Source organism: Alosa sapidissima, chromosome 1 (genome assembly GCF_018492685.1).
Source record: "Alosa sapidissima isolate fAloSap1 chromosome 1, fAloSap1.pri, whole genome shotgun sequence".
Classification (NCBI taxonomy): Eukaryota; Metazoa; Chordata; class Actinopteri; order Clupeiformes; family Clupeidae; genus Alosa; species Alosa sapidissima.
Window position 1 is genome coordinate 22,314,362 of NC_055957.1, and position 21,818 is coordinate 22,336,179.

At 43.0% G+C, this 21,818-nt stretch overlaps 1 protein-coding gene across 1 annotated transcript; it reads right to left on the minus strand.

Moving 5' to 3' along the window:
- Positions 1-1,630: 1,630 nt before the first annotated feature.
- Positions 1,631-18,413, minus strand: LOC121719554 (dual specificity testis-specific protein kinase 2-like). Its single transcript, XM_042105295.1, has 11 exons — positions 18,187-18,413; positions 16,948-17,568; positions 10,565-10,686; positions 10,167-10,215; positions 9,882-10,028; positions 8,609-8,691; positions 7,638-7,728; positions 6,337-6,420; positions 6,058-6,144; positions 5,854-5,950; positions 1,631-5,761 (listed from the first exon to the last, which is right to left on the minus strand). The coding sequence occupies exons 2-11, from the start codon at positions 17,164-17,166 to the stop codon at positions 4,518-4,520; spliced, it is 2,223 nt and encodes a 740-aa protein (XP_041961229.1). The 5' UTR covers positions 17,167-17,568; positions 18,187-18,413; the 3' UTR covers positions 1,631-4,517.
- Positions 18,414-21,818: the final 3,405 nt, after the last annotated feature.

The following is a 21,818-nucleotide window of genomic DNA, read 5'->3' on the forward strand; positions in this document are numbered from 1 at the left end:
TTGGAATTAAAATAGCCCCACATCATCACATACCCTTCACCATACCTAGAGATTGGCATGGGTGTTATTTCAGTTAGCCTACTAGCTGGTTTGATTTGCATTGAGCTCAATGAGCATCAAACCAGCTAATAGGCTAACTGAAATAACACCCATGCCAATCTCTAGGTATGGTGAAGGGTATGTGATGATGTGGGGCTATTTTAATTATAATATATAATAGTATGCAAAATATGTTTATAATCAAACAAATTATTTGTACATATACAATAGATACCACATATATAAATACTGCAAAAGACAATCAATTGAAGACTTATTTTAGATGTTAAATATGATGTAAAGATGTGTCACCAGGGGGCGGGGACAGGAGAAGACTCCCATTTTAAGGGGTGTTCCCCAACCGCAATAAGAAAGAGAAAATGTACCTTTGCCTATGACATTTGCTTTAAGTATGAATCATTTCAGGAACCAATCATTAGAATACCATAATCTTTCATCGGATTCAGTGAAATTCAAATTATGAAAGACATAGTTTGGGATACCCTGCTGTACATGTTCTTGATTGCATAAACAATACACACACACACACACACACACACACACACACACACACACACACACATACATTGCAGGGAAAATAAGGTTCCAAAAATAATTCAGTGGAAATGCATGGATTCCAGTTGCTGCTACTGGAAGAAACTGGAATCCATGCATTTCCACTGAATTATTTTTGGAATCTGATCCCTTTTCATACCTGTTCATTCTTACTCGTCGCTCGACTTATCGTGACTAAATTCAAGATGGCTGCAAACGCTAAACTTCGTGAAGATACGGTCTGTATAAATCGTCTTGTAAGTAAACTACCAGTGCTTTTTCAAAGTTATCAATGTCTCGTTTTAAATGTCAGGGCCCTCGGAAGTCTACCAATGAAGTGTGGAGATACATTGAGCCTCGTAAATGGGTGTAAAACAGTGATTTATTTGCATGGCTAGCCCAATGCCGAAGCACCACTATTGAAAAAGCTGTTGGTAGCATCGGCTAACTAGCGCCAGATTTTGGAGTGCAGGGGACAAGCCGAGATGGGCTATGAGACATACGTTCACACTCGGTATCATGTTTCAATACACTTTAGGTCAATATCACACCGGAATTCTCCTTTAATGTGTTTAGAATGCATAACGGTTCGGCAACTGAGCTTTTAAAGTTCATGATTATTTGTTTATTTTGTATCAATTTTTAAATGTACTGTATGTGGTTGCCGTTTTATAAAAGCAATAAGCCCCTTGAGGCCGTTCTATATTGTGAATATAGCACAGCTGAGGGTTGTTTACCGGCACTCCGCTTCGCTTCGCTCGCTTCGTGCCTAACAACACCCCTCAGCTGTGCTATATTCACGATGTAGAACGGCCTCTCGGGGCTTATTGCTTAAATATATTCTATTCAGTTCAGTTTCTCTTGTAAAAAAGATGACTGCAAACTGTTCTTAACCTGAACAAAAAAATCAAAATGAAATTAGGATATAGAAGATTCAGAAAAGTTTCATTTAATTTAGTCATTCAAAAAATGTCTTAAATAACATGAATAATCAACAACAATTAAAGCTGGTATTCCCCAATAATGATAACAAATATCAGTTGCAATAAGTGCCTTTTTATCAGAATGACAGAGAGAGAGAAGTCTTTGCATAAAAGCCTGATAACATGTCACATAAACTTGCACAGAAATGTCCAATCTGGGCCTTCACATCCCATCAACCTACATTTGTTTTTCTTTCGATTATTTACATGGCAAAAAAACTTTTTTGCAGTACCAGCACCACTATGATCCGTCAGTGTAGCACCTCCTCATCTTTGCGCTGACAACATTTTTAAATTCCCTCACTGGTTTAATCCCAAATGAGACTATGTTGATTTAAGTAACCAAATGTATCAAAATATATCAAAATATCACTTTTGGAAATGTGTACATTATTTCAAATATCAAATGAATATATGGCTAATTTGGCTGTGTGGTAGGTCACAGTCAAATTAGCAATTAGTAGTGATGAAATACCATGGAGTGCACTACTTCTCCAGGAAAGTGATTCTTCTGCAGAAGGCCGACCTTTAGGGACGCAACCGACTAAATATCTTTGAAAAAATCAAGAAACATTGCCTACAGCAAAGGTTCTGGGCACTAGGCCTAATAGACCTCTGAAGACCGCCTAAACAAAAGGACCCAAAAGCTAACATCTTTGTCCATATAAGAAGATCCGGGTACCGTCGTGACCATATAAGGAGATCCGGACCTCCTTATATGGGCAAAGATGGCAGCTTTGGGTCCTTTTTTGTACTGTAGGTGAACTTCAGAGGTCTATTGTTGTTGGTTCTGATGATTTACCGTATGGAGAGGAAGTAAAAGAGATCTCCGTGCCGATGTCAGAGAGCCAAGCTAGCCACATCAAAGGGGAACATCTACAACAGGCAAGGGGCTGGTGTCATGGACTGGCACCGTTTAAACCATTGTGATTGTATTTCATCGTCATCTATGGGTAAACACCCAAGCATGCACCGTCCACCTCTTTCCAGCTCGTGCCGAGCCATGTCTAAAAGCAGATGCACAGACTCACAGAACACATGGAGATTCTTTGGACAGAGTTACATACTTTTGTAGAAAAAGCATGCTGTTGCTGTTACCTTTACCAAGTGGGTAAACCATGAACACTTCATCTGGTTCTCTAAGCATGACAAATTACTACTAACTAGACTGAGGTCACAGATTCAAAGGCCAGCCTCACTCAGTATATATATTTATACTGTATAACTGATCAATGTGATTAGCAAATCTATTAAACAGAACCAAAAGGCTTGGTTTTTCCCACTTAGGCATAGAATGCGTTTACATGCACTTATGTATCCCGGTTATGATTGGATTTTGAAGTATTTTTTTATTTACGCATGTGAACATCATATCCCGATTTCAGAACCCCGGATAAGCCCTTATTCCGGTTTTGAGTATCCCGGTTAGGATGGAGGCTAGGTGGAGTACTTCGAAAGAAACGGGGATACTGTTCCAGGTATACACCTTATCCTGGTGTCTCAGACAAATGCATGATTGCATTAGAAACCGGGATAAGGAGTGCTAATAGAACTTTATTGTTGATAACTGGAATACTAGTATTCATCATGGGATATTAATAATAGTTTCTCTGTGTTCATGTGACCACCATATCCTGAATATGATCAAAATTGGGATAAGCCTCATAACCGGGATACTGAAGTGCATGTAAACACAGTTAATGACTGAACTAATCCTGGCCACTCACTGCAGTCTAGCAGGAGCAGTTAGGGTATGGTCCTGGGTCTTCCCTTCATGAGGGAGGCCAATAAATAAAATAAGCACAGTTTGTCCCAAACAGGCTACGGTACAGAATAAGCATTTCCTTGATATTTCAGAGTGCAGCAGCTCTCAAAGTGTACAAAAGAACACCTCTGTAAAATATTATGCACAAACTCACTTTACATAGACTTATTGCACGTTTTTTTTTCCCTTTCCTAGATATACATAAATACAGAAAAAACAGAGAAGAGCTCAAAAACGTATTCACTTTGAAAAAGAATGTGCAAGCACGCACACACGACCTTGGAGGTTGCAATCATTTTTGCACTATGTAAATTGAAGAGAGGCTAAAATTGCTTTTCATGCTATAGTACAGTTTCATCAGTATAACAAAAAAATAATATACAAGCAAGCAAACACACACACACGCACGCACACTCACGCACAGCTGTCAGTTTTGGATTAGAGATCTGGAGGTGTGAGGAGCAGTGCAAGCACCTGATCATATTCAATATGAATCTAAATCTCCAAATACAAAAGGAATTTTTCACAAATTTTAGACAATTTAAAGACTACGAAGAGTCACACCGTACAACTCTCCCACACAACCCCGGATTTCTTGGTTCCATTGGCCTTACTCAGAAGACCACCATTTGCCCAGTGTCCTGCACTTCTCATACACGCATGCATACATACATACACACATACATACGGCCCTGACCGTATTCCTCCAGACCCAAAGGGTGCCTAGGGCACATTTACTCCTGAACTGCACTTAGCTGTTGATCCACAACATATAGCTGGCACTAAGGTGTGGTCCCCTTCAGGCAGGGATCACATTTACCAGCAGCAACAGGCAGATTTCCTTTTGTTCCCTACGGTCGGCAGCGTTACGCTAGTGTCAAACAATTGGAATGCTGAACTTGGCTCAACTTTCATAGCGTAATGCAAGGCTCATCAATTGTCAGTTTAGGCAACAGAACATTGACTGTTCGTGTAACCTCGGAATGAGATAAAAACTTCTTTTGAATTATTACGGTTTGAGCCTTGTTTTACGCTTTACCGCTGCTGCTTTGTTATTTCCAATGTGATCCTTACTCAGCCTCCAATGCAAACAGTGCCAGCCTTAAGAAGCATGTCACAGGTGAGGGGTGCTGCTGGACGTTTCCCCCCCACGCCCCTTGGCATGCGCCCCCAGCTTAAGTCTGTGCCTCTGGGAGGGGCAGGCCCGGCTCACAGGGTGGGGTGGGTGGTGAGAAACCCTTGGCCCCACGACACAGAAGGCCCTTGGTTGCCGTGGCAGCAGCAGAGGCGGTTGCCGCCGCTGCAACGCCCACCTCACCACCGGCAAAGTTCCGGTAGGACCGCCGGCCACGGCCAACCTGGCGGGTTGGTGCAGCGCCACGCAGGCACACGGAAGGGAAGGATGGGAGTCCCGCCAGACAGCACCCGGGACAGGAAATGACCTCGTCCTGCGGCTCACCGACGAAGCCGCACGGCTCGGGGAGGACAGAGGTGGTGGTGGTGGTGGTGGTGGTCGTGCGGTAGCCATTAGTGGCTCCCCAGCCGAGCAGGCGTCCAGTGGGCAACGAGATGTTGTTATTGTCCAGGCGGGGGAGGGGCGGCAGTGAGGGAGGCCCGTTGGAGACAGGCAGCACCAAACCATTGGGCTGCAGCGATGAAGCGGATGAGAAGGACGAGGAGGAGGATGAGAAGGACGCAGACGAAGACGAAGCTTTGACCAGAGGCCTGGGGCCTGGAGGAGAGGTGGCGGTCCCTGCTGCTGCTGCCAACATGCTCTCGGTGGTATCAGGGGAGCTGGTGCAGTCCATGGGCTCGGCCAGGCACAGCTCCTTCAGCTCAGCGCCCTCCTCATCCTCCTCTTCCTCCTCCAGCCGCTCCAGAGACACCATTTCCAGTTCCAGGGCCACTCCAGAGTCCCCCATCTCGTTCATCGAGGCTGACGGCGACTCCGACTGACCTCTCCCCTCTTTGGTCACCCTGTCGTCCACCAGGTCCCTCTCCAGGCAGCTGTCCCCCTCGCTGTCCTCTCCGTTGTCGCCGCTGCGGGGCCCCAGGTCACGTGGCTGGGATAGGGCCATGGGGCGTCCGAGCTCCGGCGTGCAGGGCAGCGACTGGCAGCGGCGCGGCGGCCCACGAAGTGGACGGTGGCCCCGGTGACGGCTCGGCGAGGTGCTGGGCTCCAGCGGGGGCAGCGTGAAGGTCAGCGAAATGACAGACTTGCTGGGCGTGTCGTAGAGCTTGATGTGACCACCGTTCAGGTCCTGCCGCAGCGAGAAGGGGTTGATGCGGGCCGGCGTGCCCGCCTGAGAGGGCGTGGTGGGCGGGAGCATGTCCGACTGGCTCCGCGACAGGCGCTGGTCACCCGGGCAACAGGGCGAGTTCCTCCGTCGGTATGGGCTATTGTCGAGGGCGATGGGTTCTGGAGGGGGGGAAAAAAAAAAAACGTTTTTGATCGCATCGAATCACATCAGGCAGGTTTATTCATGAGCTTCCATGGACATTTGCACTCACCCAGCACCACAGGCGCGTCGTTGCTCTGCTCCTCTCTCTCCATGCGCTCCAGCTCAACGACGAGGTCCGAAAACGAAGGCCGACTCTCTGCACACATCTGTCAGATGGCAGCAGGGACCACAGAACAATCGTCACAAAGAAACACTTGATTTGAAAGGTTATTCCTATGGAGACAACACAGCTTAAAGTGGACATGCGACTTACATTACAGCAGCTGACGGCTAGGTTGAAGAGGGACTGTGGACAGTCCCCTATCATATGCTCAAAGGCCTCCACATCCAATCCAAAGTCCTACAGAGACAACAAATGACATACTTGCAACTCAGCTCACAGATCAACAGCTTGCATCACTGGGAGCCACAAATGTGCAGCACAGTATTGAGCACACGTACTGACGTTTCTATGGTAGAGCTGTCTGTGATTCAGCCACAGGAAACACAAACACTGACATGGCTTTAAACTATGAAAGTTCAATTGTCCTACCTCAGTTCTAGGAAGGATGTCTGGGTCCGCTTCAATCCGGGCTATGATCTCACACAAGATGATGCCGTATGCAAACACATCCACCTGAGGGCCAGACATACAGTACACAGGCTGGTAAGCAAATGCATTGGTAAACATTTTTGTTTTACTACCAACAAAATCACAGGTTACCGATACATGGCATTCTGCATGTCTGTAAACTGACCCCTTCCATCTGAAATAGGCAGCTTTTGGCCACACTATGCAAAAAATATGAAAGCACTGTCACTTCACACACAATTCTTTAAAAAATTAAGAAAAACTAAAAGAAAAAAAGAAAATGTATTAACATGCTTTCATCTTGCATTTATTAAACCTTAGATTTCATTTAGACTACCAATCTCTACGCCAACAGTCAAAGCTTGAGTTATAACACCAATACTATTGTTGGTCTGAACACACATGGCAGAGACACTGTAAAAGAGAGAGGGGAGAAAAGTGCAGTTAAGCAATCGCCCACCTACCCAGGGCAAGTAAGAGTCTTTGTCGGCCAAGTTGATAGGCCCAGGGCAAGTAAGAGTCTATGTAGGGCAAGTTGATAGGTATTTGTGGATACGGGTGTGCACTTCCAAAATATATTTTCAGAGGTGCCAGATAAATTGTTTGGATCTCAACAGATCTTCATCAGGCAAAAAAGACATGGAAGAGAAGGCCTGTGTCACATGACCATAAAGAGACGGCCTGTATCACATGACCATAAAGAGACTGATGAATAGGCCTATGGTCATGTGATATAGGCAGACACCTGCCTTAACCAGGTAGGGTGCATCCATGGGGTGGCAAACAGCACAAACTGCATGCAGGGCACTAGGCCCAAGTCTCTAATTGAATTAAAAGCTGTACATTTTTACAGAAACAACATTATGCAAAATACATGGAATAGCAATACATATAGAAACAGTTAATTGTATAGGAACTTGCTATTAGCTCTGCCATATCCAAAGACTGGCTTTATTTACTGCTAATATAGGGGATAAATCACAAGAAAGGTTTAAGATCAAAATGCATGTTTAGACCCTTTGGAGACATGGTATCTAAATAAAAAGCTTCTCTTCTTAGGACAAGTTGATAGGCCCAGGGAAATTAAGAGTCCATGTTGGGCAAATTGATAGGCCAATCACTAGCCCATCAGCCCTGAGCTCTTCCGCCAATCACAGTCTCAAATATTCAGGGCCAGTTGAAATGCAGAGGGGGCTGGTAAAAAAATCTGATGTACTGGTGGCCATGGGGGTAAAAATACTATGTTCGAGACTGTCTCTTACCTTCTCATCATAGACCTCTCCTCTCAGCACTTCTGGAGCCATCCAGTAGGGGGAGCCCACTACTGCCAGACGCTGCTTCTCCCCGCCATCACTGTAGGAAGAAAAAGCTTCCAGCACTGCAGTTCACGGTTGGCTACATATTTAGTGGCTGAACGCAAGAGCGCTAATTTCCTCTGGGTTCCCTGGTGAATTAGGTAATGGAGTTTCAAAGCACGTTTTTTCCCCACCCAAACATGCAGTCCATGTTTAATGCAAGATACAGTGTTAGATTAGAGCTCAACAATATACATTTTATAATTGGTCATAATTTAACCATGAACAAGCAGTAGAGATTTAAGGTTTTCAAACTAAACATCTGTAAAAGATACAAACCATCCTCATCTGAGGCATCCCAACCAGTGGAGAAGGTGTCATATTTAAATAGACAATACACTAAATAGTCTAAATAGTCTTAATATGTAAATACATTTAGATATAATATATATACTCATTTAAGCAATAAGTCCCAAGTGGCCGTAGGTTACACTGATTTCAGAACAGCTAATGGGTGTTGTTAGGCATGATGTGCCAACGGTTACTACATATATCTGGCAAGATTTCATAAAATAAAGCCACAGCAACAAGAACTGTAGCGATTTATTCATAGATAATCATTCTTCCACCAAGAAATATATTTCGTCTATCAGAATGGTTGCCAAGCAACTTCGAGACACAGCTACTCTAACTTTTGTATTGAGTTGTGGTAGTGCAGTAATACAGAACAAAATGCAGTCAAGGTGTAAGTTGCTGGCATATCAAGGACCGGAACTATCCATTTTAGAATGTTGCATAACAGGTCTCGTCATACAATTGATTGTTCTCTTTTTGTAAGTCGCTTTGGATAAAAGTGTCAACTGACTACAACTGACTACATACATTGGAACCACCCCGCCTTTGCACGGGAGTGTGGCATGCCGCTGGCATTGCCTTACCTGTAATCAGGGATTTTCTCTGCCAGTCCGAAGTCACCAACCACAGCAGTGAAGAGCCCGTTTTCACAGCGCACCAGACAGTTCTGTCAGATGACAAGATTAAGAGAGAATAAATACCTCTGCAGGTAAGTCTCTGCCTAACCAGGGAGAAAGGACTTTCACTTTACACAAAAAAAAAAAAAAAAAAAAAAAGAAAATAATTTCAATGAACATGCCTTCATCTTGCTAGATTTCATTGAGAAGGCACCTAACCCCTCACTGCTCCCCGAGCGCCGCTGTTGTTGCAGGCAGCTCACTGCGCCGGGATTAGTGTGTGCGCTTCACCTCACTGTGTGTTCACTGTGTGCAGTGTGTTTCACTAATTCACGGATTGGGATAAATGCAGAGACCAAATTTCCCTCATGGGATCAAAAGAGTATACTTATACTTAACCAACATAAAAACAAAGAGTCAACCCCCCTGTTAAATTTTACTTGGGTGAGGAGCGTCTGGCACAATGAATAATAAATAACGATTAAATATGCAACATAGTGGGAAGTATGTGAAGATTTTTTCAGCGTTTGTCTTTAAAGTGAATGCATGCGTCCTACACTCCATGTGAGCTGAAGGTCCACCAGGTGACCAAAAATAGGCTCTCGCGCTTCAACTCGAATCCAGCAACTTCACTAAATTCTGGCAAAGACTTTATGGGGCACAGACTTTATGGGGAACATTTTTGATGCAAAAATAAATAAGAAACTCCCCCATCACACATGGCCTGCACTATCACATCAAGCAGATTAATTTTTTAGTTGAAGCCTTTACAAATGTATGTAATTTCCCTCGTAAAAATCTATGACCACTTTCATTTCAGATGAATATTAGTGCCAGCGTATGGAAAAACGAATGCCTCTAACAAAACCATCCCTGTTACTCCCAGCAGGTTTAAACGTCAGATGACCTCAAAACTGAGGAGAAACAAGGTTTCTGGTTTCTGTGTTAATTCAAAGAGACATACTGCGCAGCGGTTTGTGTCTGCCAGAGAATGCCTCCATGAATGTTAATGTTACTTGCAGCAGAGTGAGGTGTGCGGCAGAGTGAGGTGTGCGGCAGAGTGAGGTGTGTGGCAGAGTGAGGTGTGTGTAGAGTGAGGTGTGTGGCAGAGTGAGGTGTGTGGCAGAGTGAGGTGTGTGTAGAGTGAGATGTGTGGCAGAGTGAGGTGTGTAGAGTGAGATGCGTGGTAGAGTGAGATGTGTGGCAGAGTGAGAGGGCACAGGAGGTCCGGCCCATGTACCTTGGAGGTGAGGTCCCGGTGGAAGATGCCTTTACTGTGGAGGTACTGCAAACCCCGGGCGATGTCTAGAGACAGGCCTATCCTCACCGCCCACGACAGGTACATGTCACCGTCCAGCAGCTGCTCCAGATTCCCCCCGTTGATGTACTGTAACCATAACAACCACAGTGATCATGACCACACGTGAGGTCACCCAGGCCTCCCATTTCCCAAGAGCGGTTTCTATGGAGACAGTCACCTCATGTCAGTAAAGGATGTAGAGGAAGATAAAAAAGTGAAAGATACCTCTGTTAAGGCGTGCAGCTGTCCTTCATGAACACAGACACCTAAAAACCTGGTGAGACATGACAGACGGAGCGATCAGCATGTTTCTAAACACATCTGAATGGCATAGATTAGGACTACTACTGACACATCGCAGATTCCATTTCCTGATCACAATGCAATTTAATCAAGGTCAGCAAAACAGAGCCTAATGCATGGGGAGTGTAAAACATGCCCAGGGCACTGCTTATTGATTCTCCAGGATCTATTAGAGCGAGTGACTGACAGAAAGAGAGGCAGACAATGAGAGAGAGAGGGAGAGAGAGAGAGGAAGAGAGAAGAGAGACAGACAGAGTCAGAAAACAAGAAAGAGAGACAGACAGTCAGAAAACAAGAGAGAGACTACCAGCCATACTAACCCAAGGATGTTGGGGTGGCAGAGGCGGTTCATGAGCTGCACCTCCCGCAACATGTTGGCCTTGTTACTGGCCTGTGTATTCATCTTCAGAGCCATCACCTGCCCAGTGATCCGGTGCTGCACCTGAGACACACACACACACACACACACACACACACACAGGGTAGAGATGTTATAAACAGGTATGGGTAAAATGACTTCACATGACTTGCCACATAGAAGGATTTTACCAAACCCATGTGGAGAGTATTATGGAGTGTATTACATCCATAACCTGATAGACTTTATAATCCGGCCATAATCTCTGGGATAAAAAGATATAAATATTCGGGTCATTGCAGAAATTAAGCAAGCGAGTGAGTGAATGGGTGAACTACATGCAGAACATCCTCAGATCCTATTGCATTTATCCAAGGCTGACTAGAGGATGAGAGAGAGAGAATGTGCGTCATACAGAGAGATGGAGAATGATGGGGACAGAGGAGGGGAAATCCCACTTTAGTTTACCATCAGATACATCAGGTCACTGTAGCGGCATGATGTTGAGCATCCTGCTGTCTATAAGCACATGCACATGGTTTTGACTAATTAAGGAATATCGAATACCAAGGTACTCCATTATATGAAACTATTGTTCAGGGATGGCACAATAACAAGTAGAGTGGGGCGACACACGTATTTAGGAATGCATGCATACCCGACAAGGAAACATTTGGTTCAGTTTAAAAATATGGCAATCTGTTTGTACTACTACTAGTCAATACTACTACCAGAGGATGAGCATGCAGACGTTTAAATACTGGAGTGTGGTATAAGGAGGTAGAAGTAGAGCAGGGAAGAGAGGGAAGTGCATGGTCAGTGCATGTTGGGTTGGGTTGCTAGAAGTGTTGGGAGAGGAGGTACTCTCGAAAGAGTTGGGTTTTCAAGAGCTTCTTGAAGATAGAGAGGGACGACCCTGTTCTGCTAGCACTTGCCAGGTTGTTCCACCAACAGAGAGACTACAAATAAAAAATATTCTGTAAGGGCGGCGGTGCCAGACGACACTCCTGGGAGGAACGTAGCAGCCGAGAAGTAACATACAGGGTTCCCACTCCAAGTCAGATGTAAAATTCCATGACTTTCCTGAAAAAATGTTCTCAGTATGACGACCATTAAATGTTTGTACTGTATGTATGCCCACTGATTCTATACAAGGCCCTGGATTTGGAACAAAGTGCAAAAAGAGTGGTTGTGAGGGTATTATTATTATTATTATTATTATTATTATTATTAGTTTGACTCCCGGCTGCTACTGTTGTGGCCTTGGGCAAGGCACTTTACCCTGAGTTGCTTTCAGGAGACTGGCTCAGGAGTAAGTCACTTTGGATAAGTGTCAGCCAAATAAATAAATAAATAAATACATAAAAAAACGAGATTTTGCATCTCAAGGGGTTTCCTCTTAATAAATTCAAATTCAAAATTGTTGTTACTTGTACCCATATCTTGGCATCAATCAGTATTTTGTTTGCAAATATAATACTTTGGTGTTGTTCATATGCTGTGGAGACCAATGTGTGATCATTTAGTGTACAAAGTGCCAATGTTGTACATTCATAGACAAATACAGTTTACACTGCTATATACCTCCCTTCCTTCACTACATTTCTTTCCAAACACAAAATCATTTAAAACCTGGACAGAACATCTTCTTGACCCAACTTATAATATGCTTGTAATATAATAAGAGTGTAATATAATAACAGTATCAGTATATCTTCAATGTATTTTAAGCCCCAAACGTGTAATGTCTCCACAAAGACAACTTCACAGGAAAACTAAACTAAGTCATGTGACTCACTGCGGCACTCTTCCTGAACTATCCACCTCTAGTGCTGGTAAGTGGTAAGCATTCATGAATTGGATTTGTGTGTGTGTGTGTGTGTGTGTGAGTGTGAGTGTGAGAGAGAGAGAGAGAGAGAGAGAGAGAGAGAGAGACTGAGCAAGTGTATGTCTGCACGCACACCCAGTCCGATGTGTTGGGTATTAATAGCTGCACCACACTAATTGGCTTTCTGGATTTTCCCATCATACCACATGACCTGCAGGAACACAGGACACCGTCCCTGTGACAACGCAGACAGACAAAATGACCCACGCCCACTCTCTACGCAATCTCTTCCTCGTGGTGGTTTACTATACCCTTCCATGTCCCCTTTCATGGAAATAGCAGAGCAGAAAGGTGAACAAGGCAAAACATCAACTTTAGGTGAACCCAACAGCTTTGTGACATTGGCCTTCTCACAATGACACACAAATGTGGGAGGGGCCTCTAAGGTATGAGCTACACCGGGCGCGTAACTGAAGGGTCATTCCACGTCAATTCAACCAGGGCCCACGCACTTAGGTCTCAAAAAATTCTGAAAAAATTACCAGGTTTACCTATGTTACCCAGGAGACACACTGTACAATGACTTTTATGTAAGATCAATACTTTCCAAGATACAGCCAGTTTTACAGGGGGAGGGGGGGTGTTGATTTTGTTCTGCCTCTTTTTTTTGTCAAAGTTCACAAGCCCAAAGCACAAGAACTAAACCATGTAGGAGGCTCAACTTTTGCATGCTAGTACATCAATAGGAATAGTATGTAGCAAAATTGTCACGTTTGGTCTGGATGATCCTGCATGGTCATAGCTGTCCCTCAAAGTTGATCAAAATTTTATTGGAGTTTTTGGCTGGGCTCTTTTAGGCCTTCAGAAGACATATTTGTACTCAACATAGGCTCTTGATTTATTTCCCTTACTGAGAGAAGTAGAAACACTCTCACAAAAAACAATGAACAGAAAAGAAATCCCTTCCTAGGGTTAGGGTTAGGGTTAGGGTTAGTCTGAACAATTATTTTGGTTCTCATTTTCAGAGTGCCTTAACACCTTGTGGGAATATACAAAGATTTTTTTTTATATAGTTTCCTTCACTCTCCGGACGGAACACTTCAGTTACGCGCCTGGTGTAGCTCATACCTAACTAGCAACTAAACAACCTCAGCCGGAGACGAACAGTCAGTGTCCAGTCAGTGTTTCCCCATACGTTGACTAATCTGTGGCGGGGCGCCGCGAAAAAAAAAAACCGGCCGCCACACATTAATCTTCCATCTTGTACTAATTAAATTAAAGATAAGATAAAACCCTTTCATTGAGCTGCGCTTTTTATGCACGTAGCCTTTCCTTGCCTCTCCCCGCCGCGCTCTTTCTCTCGTAACGAGCCCGCTGCCCCTCCTCTGCATGTGCAGTTAACAAAACATTAACGATTGTTCAAGAATTGATGTTGCCACATAGAAGCATTGCATAGAAGATGACGGGCTAAATTGCTATTAAATCTGCTTAGCATCATGACAATGCTGCGCAAATTTGTTCAAAACTGCTGCATTAAAGTTAACTCTGCTAAGGTCTTATCACAACATAGGACATTGAGGAGTCTAAACTAAGTTAAGTTATGCAATCAAGCAGTATCTCAAAGCTAACTTTAGAATACTGTTTGGATGTCGAGTTTAACATGCTTACTTACAGCTGCTTGTCAATTTCGTTACTCATCATGCAGGACTAATTTTATTGACTGACATTAAATGTTTGCAAAATCCAGATGTAAACGGAAAAGTGTTTTCCAAGACTCAAAAGTGCTTTTCCCAAGGAGAAGTACGAACCTTTATTTTGACTAACTAGAAAACGTTATGAATTGCATCCACACATCAGTTAAAATTGCAAGGGTTCCCTCACGAACGTCTTAAAGTGACAGGCACTTAATTATACCTATACACTACCAAGACAATCTTTAACCCCCCCCCCCCCCCCCCCCACACCACCACCACCACAAATTCAATCAAATTCTGTGGGAAACACTGCCAGTCTATGGAAAACAAGACCCCTTAGACAATCACAGGACCATGGTGTTACATCATGCATTGCGTCAGTCTTCCAATAAAAAAAAAAATAGTTTTGATTTTGAGATCCATGCACATATTTTCGTACACAATTACAATTACCTCTTTTGCATCTAAGAAGGGCATTTGGGTTCATTTGGGGGCAGCTGTGGCCTACTGGTTAGCGCTTCAGACTTGAAACCGGAGGGTTGCCAGTTCGAACCCCGACCAGTAGGCACGGCTGAAGTGCCCTTGAGCAAGAGACCTAACCCCTCACAGCTCCCTGAGCACCGCTGTTGTTGCAGGCAGCTCACTGCGCCGGGATTAGTGTGTGCTTCACCTCACTGTGTGTTCACTGTGTGCTGTGTGTGTTTCACTAATTCACAGATTGGGATCAAAAGAGTATACAGTATATACTTATATCTGTTGTGCTGTTTTTTTTTTTTTGTAAGTATATTTGTTGGGCCTTTTGCCTTTATTTGTATAGGACAGTGAAGAGTGAGACAGGAAGTAAGTGGGAGAGAGAGATGGGGTGAGACCGGGACATGGCCGCAGGTTGGATTCGAACCAGAGTCCCCGTAGGCACTTGGACCCGTATATATGGTATGAACGCTGTAGCCTGTTGTGCCACAGCGCCCCCCGGTTGTGCTGTTTTTAACTATATTGGACATGTCTCTGATACCGATTCTCTGCTCAGGGAGTTACTGATCAATGTAACTGATCTACATTGGTAAAGTCAGTTGACTGTTCAGAAAATTGCCTTTTTTCCACCTTTGGACAACACTGTACAGCCCTTTGGAATGATGGCTGCAGACTGCAATATTTGCGGTGGGTACAGTCAGACATTGCAGGTGTGGTGCAAGGGAGGCAGGACTTCAGAGGTCTAAATGACATGGAACTCCACGGAAGTCCTCAAGACTGGAATGTAATCAGCATCCACAGAGAGGTGCGGAGGCCTCTCCAGCATTTCTGCATTTAGTTTTGAATTTAAGACTTATTAAGACTGTTTTGAGACTGTTATGCATTAAATTTAATACCAATTTCATATTATTACATTTTAGACTTTTTTTTAAGACCCTGCGGGAGCCCTGCCTCTTTTGACAAAACCGAGAAAACAGGTTGGGGAAGCAAGCAGCCATGCCTTAGTCAGCCCTTCGCCTGTTCTGCAGATAGATAACCTAGCTAACCTAACATGGATGAAAAATCAAAGGCAGAGTGGATGTAGACAGAAATGGGTGTAGAAAATATTCCACTTGATTAATCTAGATTAGAAACAACAGCAGAAAATAAGATGACAAAATTTGAGATGGCTCTTTCGTGGGATTTTTTTTTTTTTTTTCCATATAGTACAGTAAGCAGGAACACGTGTCTGAAGTTCTAGGAGTCTGGGATCCATGTGCATCTCATTCTTTTAACACATGTTACAGCTCATGCACTAGTAGATGTACCTGAGCATACGTGGTACACATACAAATACAAATACCCATGTCACTTTAAGGCTGTAGGCCTATAACAGAAAAAAAGACTAGGATTTATGAACGAAATTCACAATGCAGGTGATATTTGCCCCAAATAAATATGATTACAAAAGTATGGTCGAAATAAAAACATGAAAAGAATACAGTCCTGTTGATACCCTAGTCATTCATTGATGACCTAACAATCCCTTTTTATAATAACCAGCACCACTAGGCCAAGGCCAATGCTTCTGTGTTGTATGCTATTGCCAACCCACAATTAGCTACAAAACACAAACACACACAGACCATGTAGGGAAACGATTTGACGCACATTCACTAGTGCTGACAATTTCAAAAGAAGGATACTGAATTCTTACACAGTTGAATCATTTGAACGAAGGTGACTCACTGAACACCATATCTAAAACAAACACATCAGACAAACAGGCAGGGCACCTCTCCATGTTTGCCCAACAGTGACAAATGACAGCCTTCAACAGAGGATAATGAAGCCCGGAAGAAGTGTAATGTTTAAAGCTGCTTTAAAAAATGCATTTTGGTACAGGAGTGTCGACATCCATGATGGTGAAGGTATATCACAGATAATTTAAGATTAGGGAGAAAACATATTAATCTTTATTCTTTAGCCTACATGCCTGTTTCCTTCCCAACATGTATCTGTGTGTGAATGCATTTTGCTGCGGATCCAATTAGTCTTGACAGTATGTTCTATTATGAATATACTCTCTCGGTCACTCTTTTAACACCAACATCATCATGCACATAATCTCTCACACACACACACACAAATTACCTAAGTGACAGTATGTTGCACGTTGACCTTATAACAAGTGTTACACCAAGGACTCATGAGTAGAGTCGACAGAGATTTGTGTCATATTAGTCTGATCCAAGCATATTAAGATTCAGCTTTAAACTCTGTAGGTATGATTGTGCAGTCAGACATGCACACAGCACAGGCAAATTTGCACAACTGCATTCAACTCAAAGAATTCAGTGTAATTTACATTACCTTGAACACCTCCGAAAAGAACCCGGATCCAATCTTCTCACAAAAAAAGTCGTCAATTCTGGCCAAACTCGACACCGCACTTCGGAGTGCACGGTAAGAGGAGGGTCGAATTCGGTTTGGTCCATGAATTCCATGCAGAGGGGGCTCCGAAGACTCGGAGTCCGTCTCGTCGTGATCCATGGCAGCGATTCCGAGACGATAGTTTAAGGGCCTGTCCATATACCCATACACCGCATGATGGAAGAGTGCAAACAACCCCTTGGGAGGATTAATCCGTTAATGAAACGCTGTTAGCTTGATGCTGTCAAAGTCTTCGTCTGTCTGATGAGCACTTTTCCACATCCACATCCATTCGACCGAGAGAACGGCTACCATACGTACATCGGTAACGTTACCTAGTGTTGCATGTTCCAGCGGAGAAGTTGTTTCACCACCTGGCTGTCCCGTTATCCTCCGGGTAAATTATAATAAGAGAAGCTGCCGTCCATGGGATGAGTGGTGTGTAGCCGTAGTCGTCCTCATCCCCCACTCTTCCGCCTGATCTTACTGTGATTAACTAGGTGTCCTTGCCACCCCGGAATAAAGTAGCAAAGCCCTTGTGAGAGGACACCTGGGCAAGTGCTGTTTAAAATAAGAAAAACAGGATAGCAATGAATATATGGTATCTTGGTGTATGCAGAAGAAGTCCTATACAGGAAACATACCACTCAAATTCACCAGTGCCAGGGCGTTCAATATGCTATGCTAGCTATGATGGCTAACAGCAAAGGTGCTAGCATAGTTTCACAGCATGAAAATTCACTCTGCAGTATTTAATTGTAATCAGTTCCAAAATGTTAAGACTGGCACATAACGGCAAAAACACAGCTGCTCTTACACATAACGTTACCCAAAAATGTCTGACAGACAAGGGAGCAAAATTCTGCTGACACCGGAGGAGTGTAAAATTCAGTAGGAAGGTTTGTTAGCAAGCTAGGATAGTTACGTTAACCTACGACCACAATCCTGATGTGTCGGGACAAACCATAGGACTATTATGGCTTGTTAACGTTATTTATTTTCCTTCCGGACCGCTATAGAATAAATTCACAGGCCAATTTGTCAATTCAGGACTGGGCTCTTGCAGAGATCATCATGCCAAGCATAAGTGGCCAATATAGCTAACGTAGGCTACATTAACCGATTCTCGTATAAAATAATTACAAACCAATGCGAACTGGATGACTAGAAAACACTTACCAGTTCTTGGATTTATTGCCGAAGATATTAACGGCAACATACGTGTCCAAACGCCCTTCTTCTTGACGGGCAACGTCTCACGTTGTAATTAGAAGGCTTTTCTGTCATTAATCAATCACGCTTGGCAGCGTTGTTGTCCTCAGCATTTAGCGGTGCCGCCCGCCCGGTACCTATTTCTCTTTTATGGCAGCTCTGACAGAGCCTTGCAGACGCTCTAAAGTCCATTATTTCATTGGAGGAGAATCGGGGCGGGTCTTGACCATAGGTCTTGACAGAGAACAGAGAGGCTGGCTGGCTGCGCGTGCGCTATTGCGCTGACACACTTTTATCCTACCACGCTTCGGCTTCTTGGTACCCATACGAGGGGCGCATTGAATGAATTCCGATGAATAGCAGTGAATAAAAAATAAAACAAAAGAGACCGTAGGTACTAAAGTCTTAGGCAATTTAACTTACATTTTTCTTTAACAATGCAATAAAGACTATTTAGGAAACAGAATATATTGCCATTTTTTGTGGACTTTTCAAAAATCAACCCCTATAGCATAGGCTGACTGATTTCAGAGCTAGACCTATTTTCAGATGTGTGAAGTGTGTGTGTGAAGTCAGGAAATGTCCAATCAGAGTTTTTGACCATTCTAAAGCGTGGTCCACCAGGATCTCTTTTGGGCCCAGCTCTTTTCACAGTCTTTATCATTTTTCTTCATGGAATGGTTGTCAATGATTTAGATGACACTATTTAGGGCCCGAGCATTGAATGGTGCGAAAGCCCAATTGTTTCTGTAAGGATTATTGGTAATATCCTGCCACACTTTGCCTTTTTTGAGCTAGTTCCCATGGGCGAAAACTCATGAAATTTGGCACACAACAGGTGTCCGATAAAGCTGTCATGGACAAAGGTTCCTCCAAAGGTTTGGCTCCGGGTGTGGCCTATGGACTCCATAGGTCCCCCTTGTCACTTAGTCTCATGGTTGGCATATACATTTAGCCATGCACACCAAATTTGGTAGGTGCATGTAACTCCGCAAGACGAACAACTTTCAAATGTACATAGCATTAGCCACACCCAACATGAAGTGAGATATTTGGGATACTGTGCGCGTTGTGCACATGAACAAATTTGATGTATGTTTGGCATATAGTTTCACCTACATGCACAACATTTGGTAGGTATGTGTAACTCCTCAAGACAAACAATTTCCTGCATTAGCCATGCCCAACAGGAAGTGGGGTAATTAGGATTTTGTGTGTTGTGACCAAGGTGGCAGGCAAATTCCCAGAAGTAGAAAATCAATGGAGGGAGGGACCTCTTCTCTGCTAACCCCCATAGAAGCCCATTCATTATTTTTTTTTATTCCATGTTTCTACTAACATGACTCTTGCCAGATGAATTTCGTTCCGCCTAGCTCCACTCACATCCATCTGGGACCGCTTCCATTGGGACTGATTTCGGCACGAGATTTTATGGTAGAACCAATCAGGACACAGGGCGGGAGTTTCATAGATGTGACGTAGCGGAGAAGCAACTGTGAGACTGTTTTGATTCAGACAACGCATCGAGGAAGCAAGCGTCACGGGTTGGCTTCGATGTGAGTGGTTGAAGTAGCACGTCAATAAAGATGACGGACAAGTGGCTTATCCAATCATATGCAAGGATTTTTGATAAGGCCCAGCCTTCTGAAACACCTCTCCAATGGAGCGATCCCAGATGGATGACTGGAGCTAGGCGGAGCGAAATTCATCTGGCGAGAGTCAGGTGATGTTTCTACCACATTGTTTTACAACCTTTTGCCAGTGTCATTTTCGGTCAGAACAAACATATTGGTCAAGAGAAAAATCAACATTACATCAATATTTGCCAGGGGTATGAATAATTTTGTTCTTAACTGTGTATATATATATATATATATATATATATATATATATATATATATATATAAAACCACTAGGTCAACAAGATATAATCTTGTGTAAACCACAAGATCGAACAGATGAATGAGTGACTAGACCTAGGCCTAATTTATTGTGAACATGGATTTCATCATTCTGAGTGAGGTAATTCTACATGTGTGTCTGAGTGTGTAATTCTACGTGTGTGTGTGAAAAAAAAAAGTGTGTGTATATATATATATATATATATATATATATATATATATATATATATATATATATATATGAAGGGTTCAGATGCAAAAGCCTCTAAATGCCACCTATGTCAAAAATGAGATAAAGATGGTGAAGGGATGCTCTCCACACATAGTATACGCTAATCAAATAATTTAACTTCTAAACCCACTACATACCACTCCTTTCCTGGTCTGAAATATCGATTTATAGGCAAAAACCTATAGGAGACTGAATTTAAATGCTCATTTAAAAGAAAAGTGGTCAGACGGATTTAGAGGGTTTTGCATCTGAACTCTTCATATATATATATACACACACTTTTTTTTTTGTTCAAATGTCATGTTTAGATACAATGCATCAGTCAGTTTCATTTTGAGGTGCAATTCTCCAAGAGGATCACTGCTTCACAATGATATCATTGAAGAAAAAACAGACATACCATCTGTCACCACTAGAGGGGGACTCTCTTTGCAGCTGTGGCTGTTTTCCACATTTATTGGCACCCACCCACCGTTGGTAAAGTTGAGGACAGAGAGGAATAACTTACAGGGGTGACTTACAGAGGTCAGTACACTTTCCCTTTGTTTGAATCATGTATTCTCTTGTTTAACGTCGAAGAATAACAGTATCTGACTTGTGTGTCATTTAAGGAAGTCATGGATTAGTGCTTGAAAGTCCAGACACTGCTTAACTTAAAGTTGAAAATAAATGACAAAAAAACCTTCAATTATATTTTATTTTCAGATTTTAAAGGAGTGGCAATAATTGTGGCACACATTCTGCTATTTAAATATATTTCTTTATATATGTATTTTTTTCATAACCTGATATGCTGCTGCTCCTAGGCACCCTAGGTGGGGTTCTAAATAGACCAATATATATCCTTAAGAGCAGCTGTCACTGGCACTGTACAACTTTATGATATTGCAAGCCAACAAATAACTAAATGAGTTCCATAACATTTAGTGGGACTGTCAAGACTGTCTGCTAAGAGCTAAGAGGGCTGTGGAACCGGAAATGTATCCTTTAGCAGAGTGACATCACAACCATTAAAGGTGGGCTATAAGTGCCTTGGATACAAGTCCTTCATGCTGCAACTTCATGCATCTGCCTCCCACTTGCAAATGAAACCCACATTACCTTAGAGATTCCATGAAAACTGGAAATCATATAAGCTAGGTGTTTCTGGTTGTGTGTGTGAGTGATGCAAGTATTTCTGTACTGTAATTCAGTGTGTTCTTCCTGGCTAATTACAGTTATTTCAATTTTGTTTTGAAATGTTGACAGTTTATATATACAGTGCAACCAGTAAGTTTTCAGACCCTTTCAAGTTTTCCACATTTTGTTATGTTTCAGACTCATCTTAAAATGGATTCAATTCATTTTTTTCCCTCATCAATCAGCACAAAATACTCCAACACTCCACACAAAACAGGTGTTCGGAATGTTTTGTAAATTTATAAAAAATAAAATACTGAAATATTCAATTTACATATATTCAGACC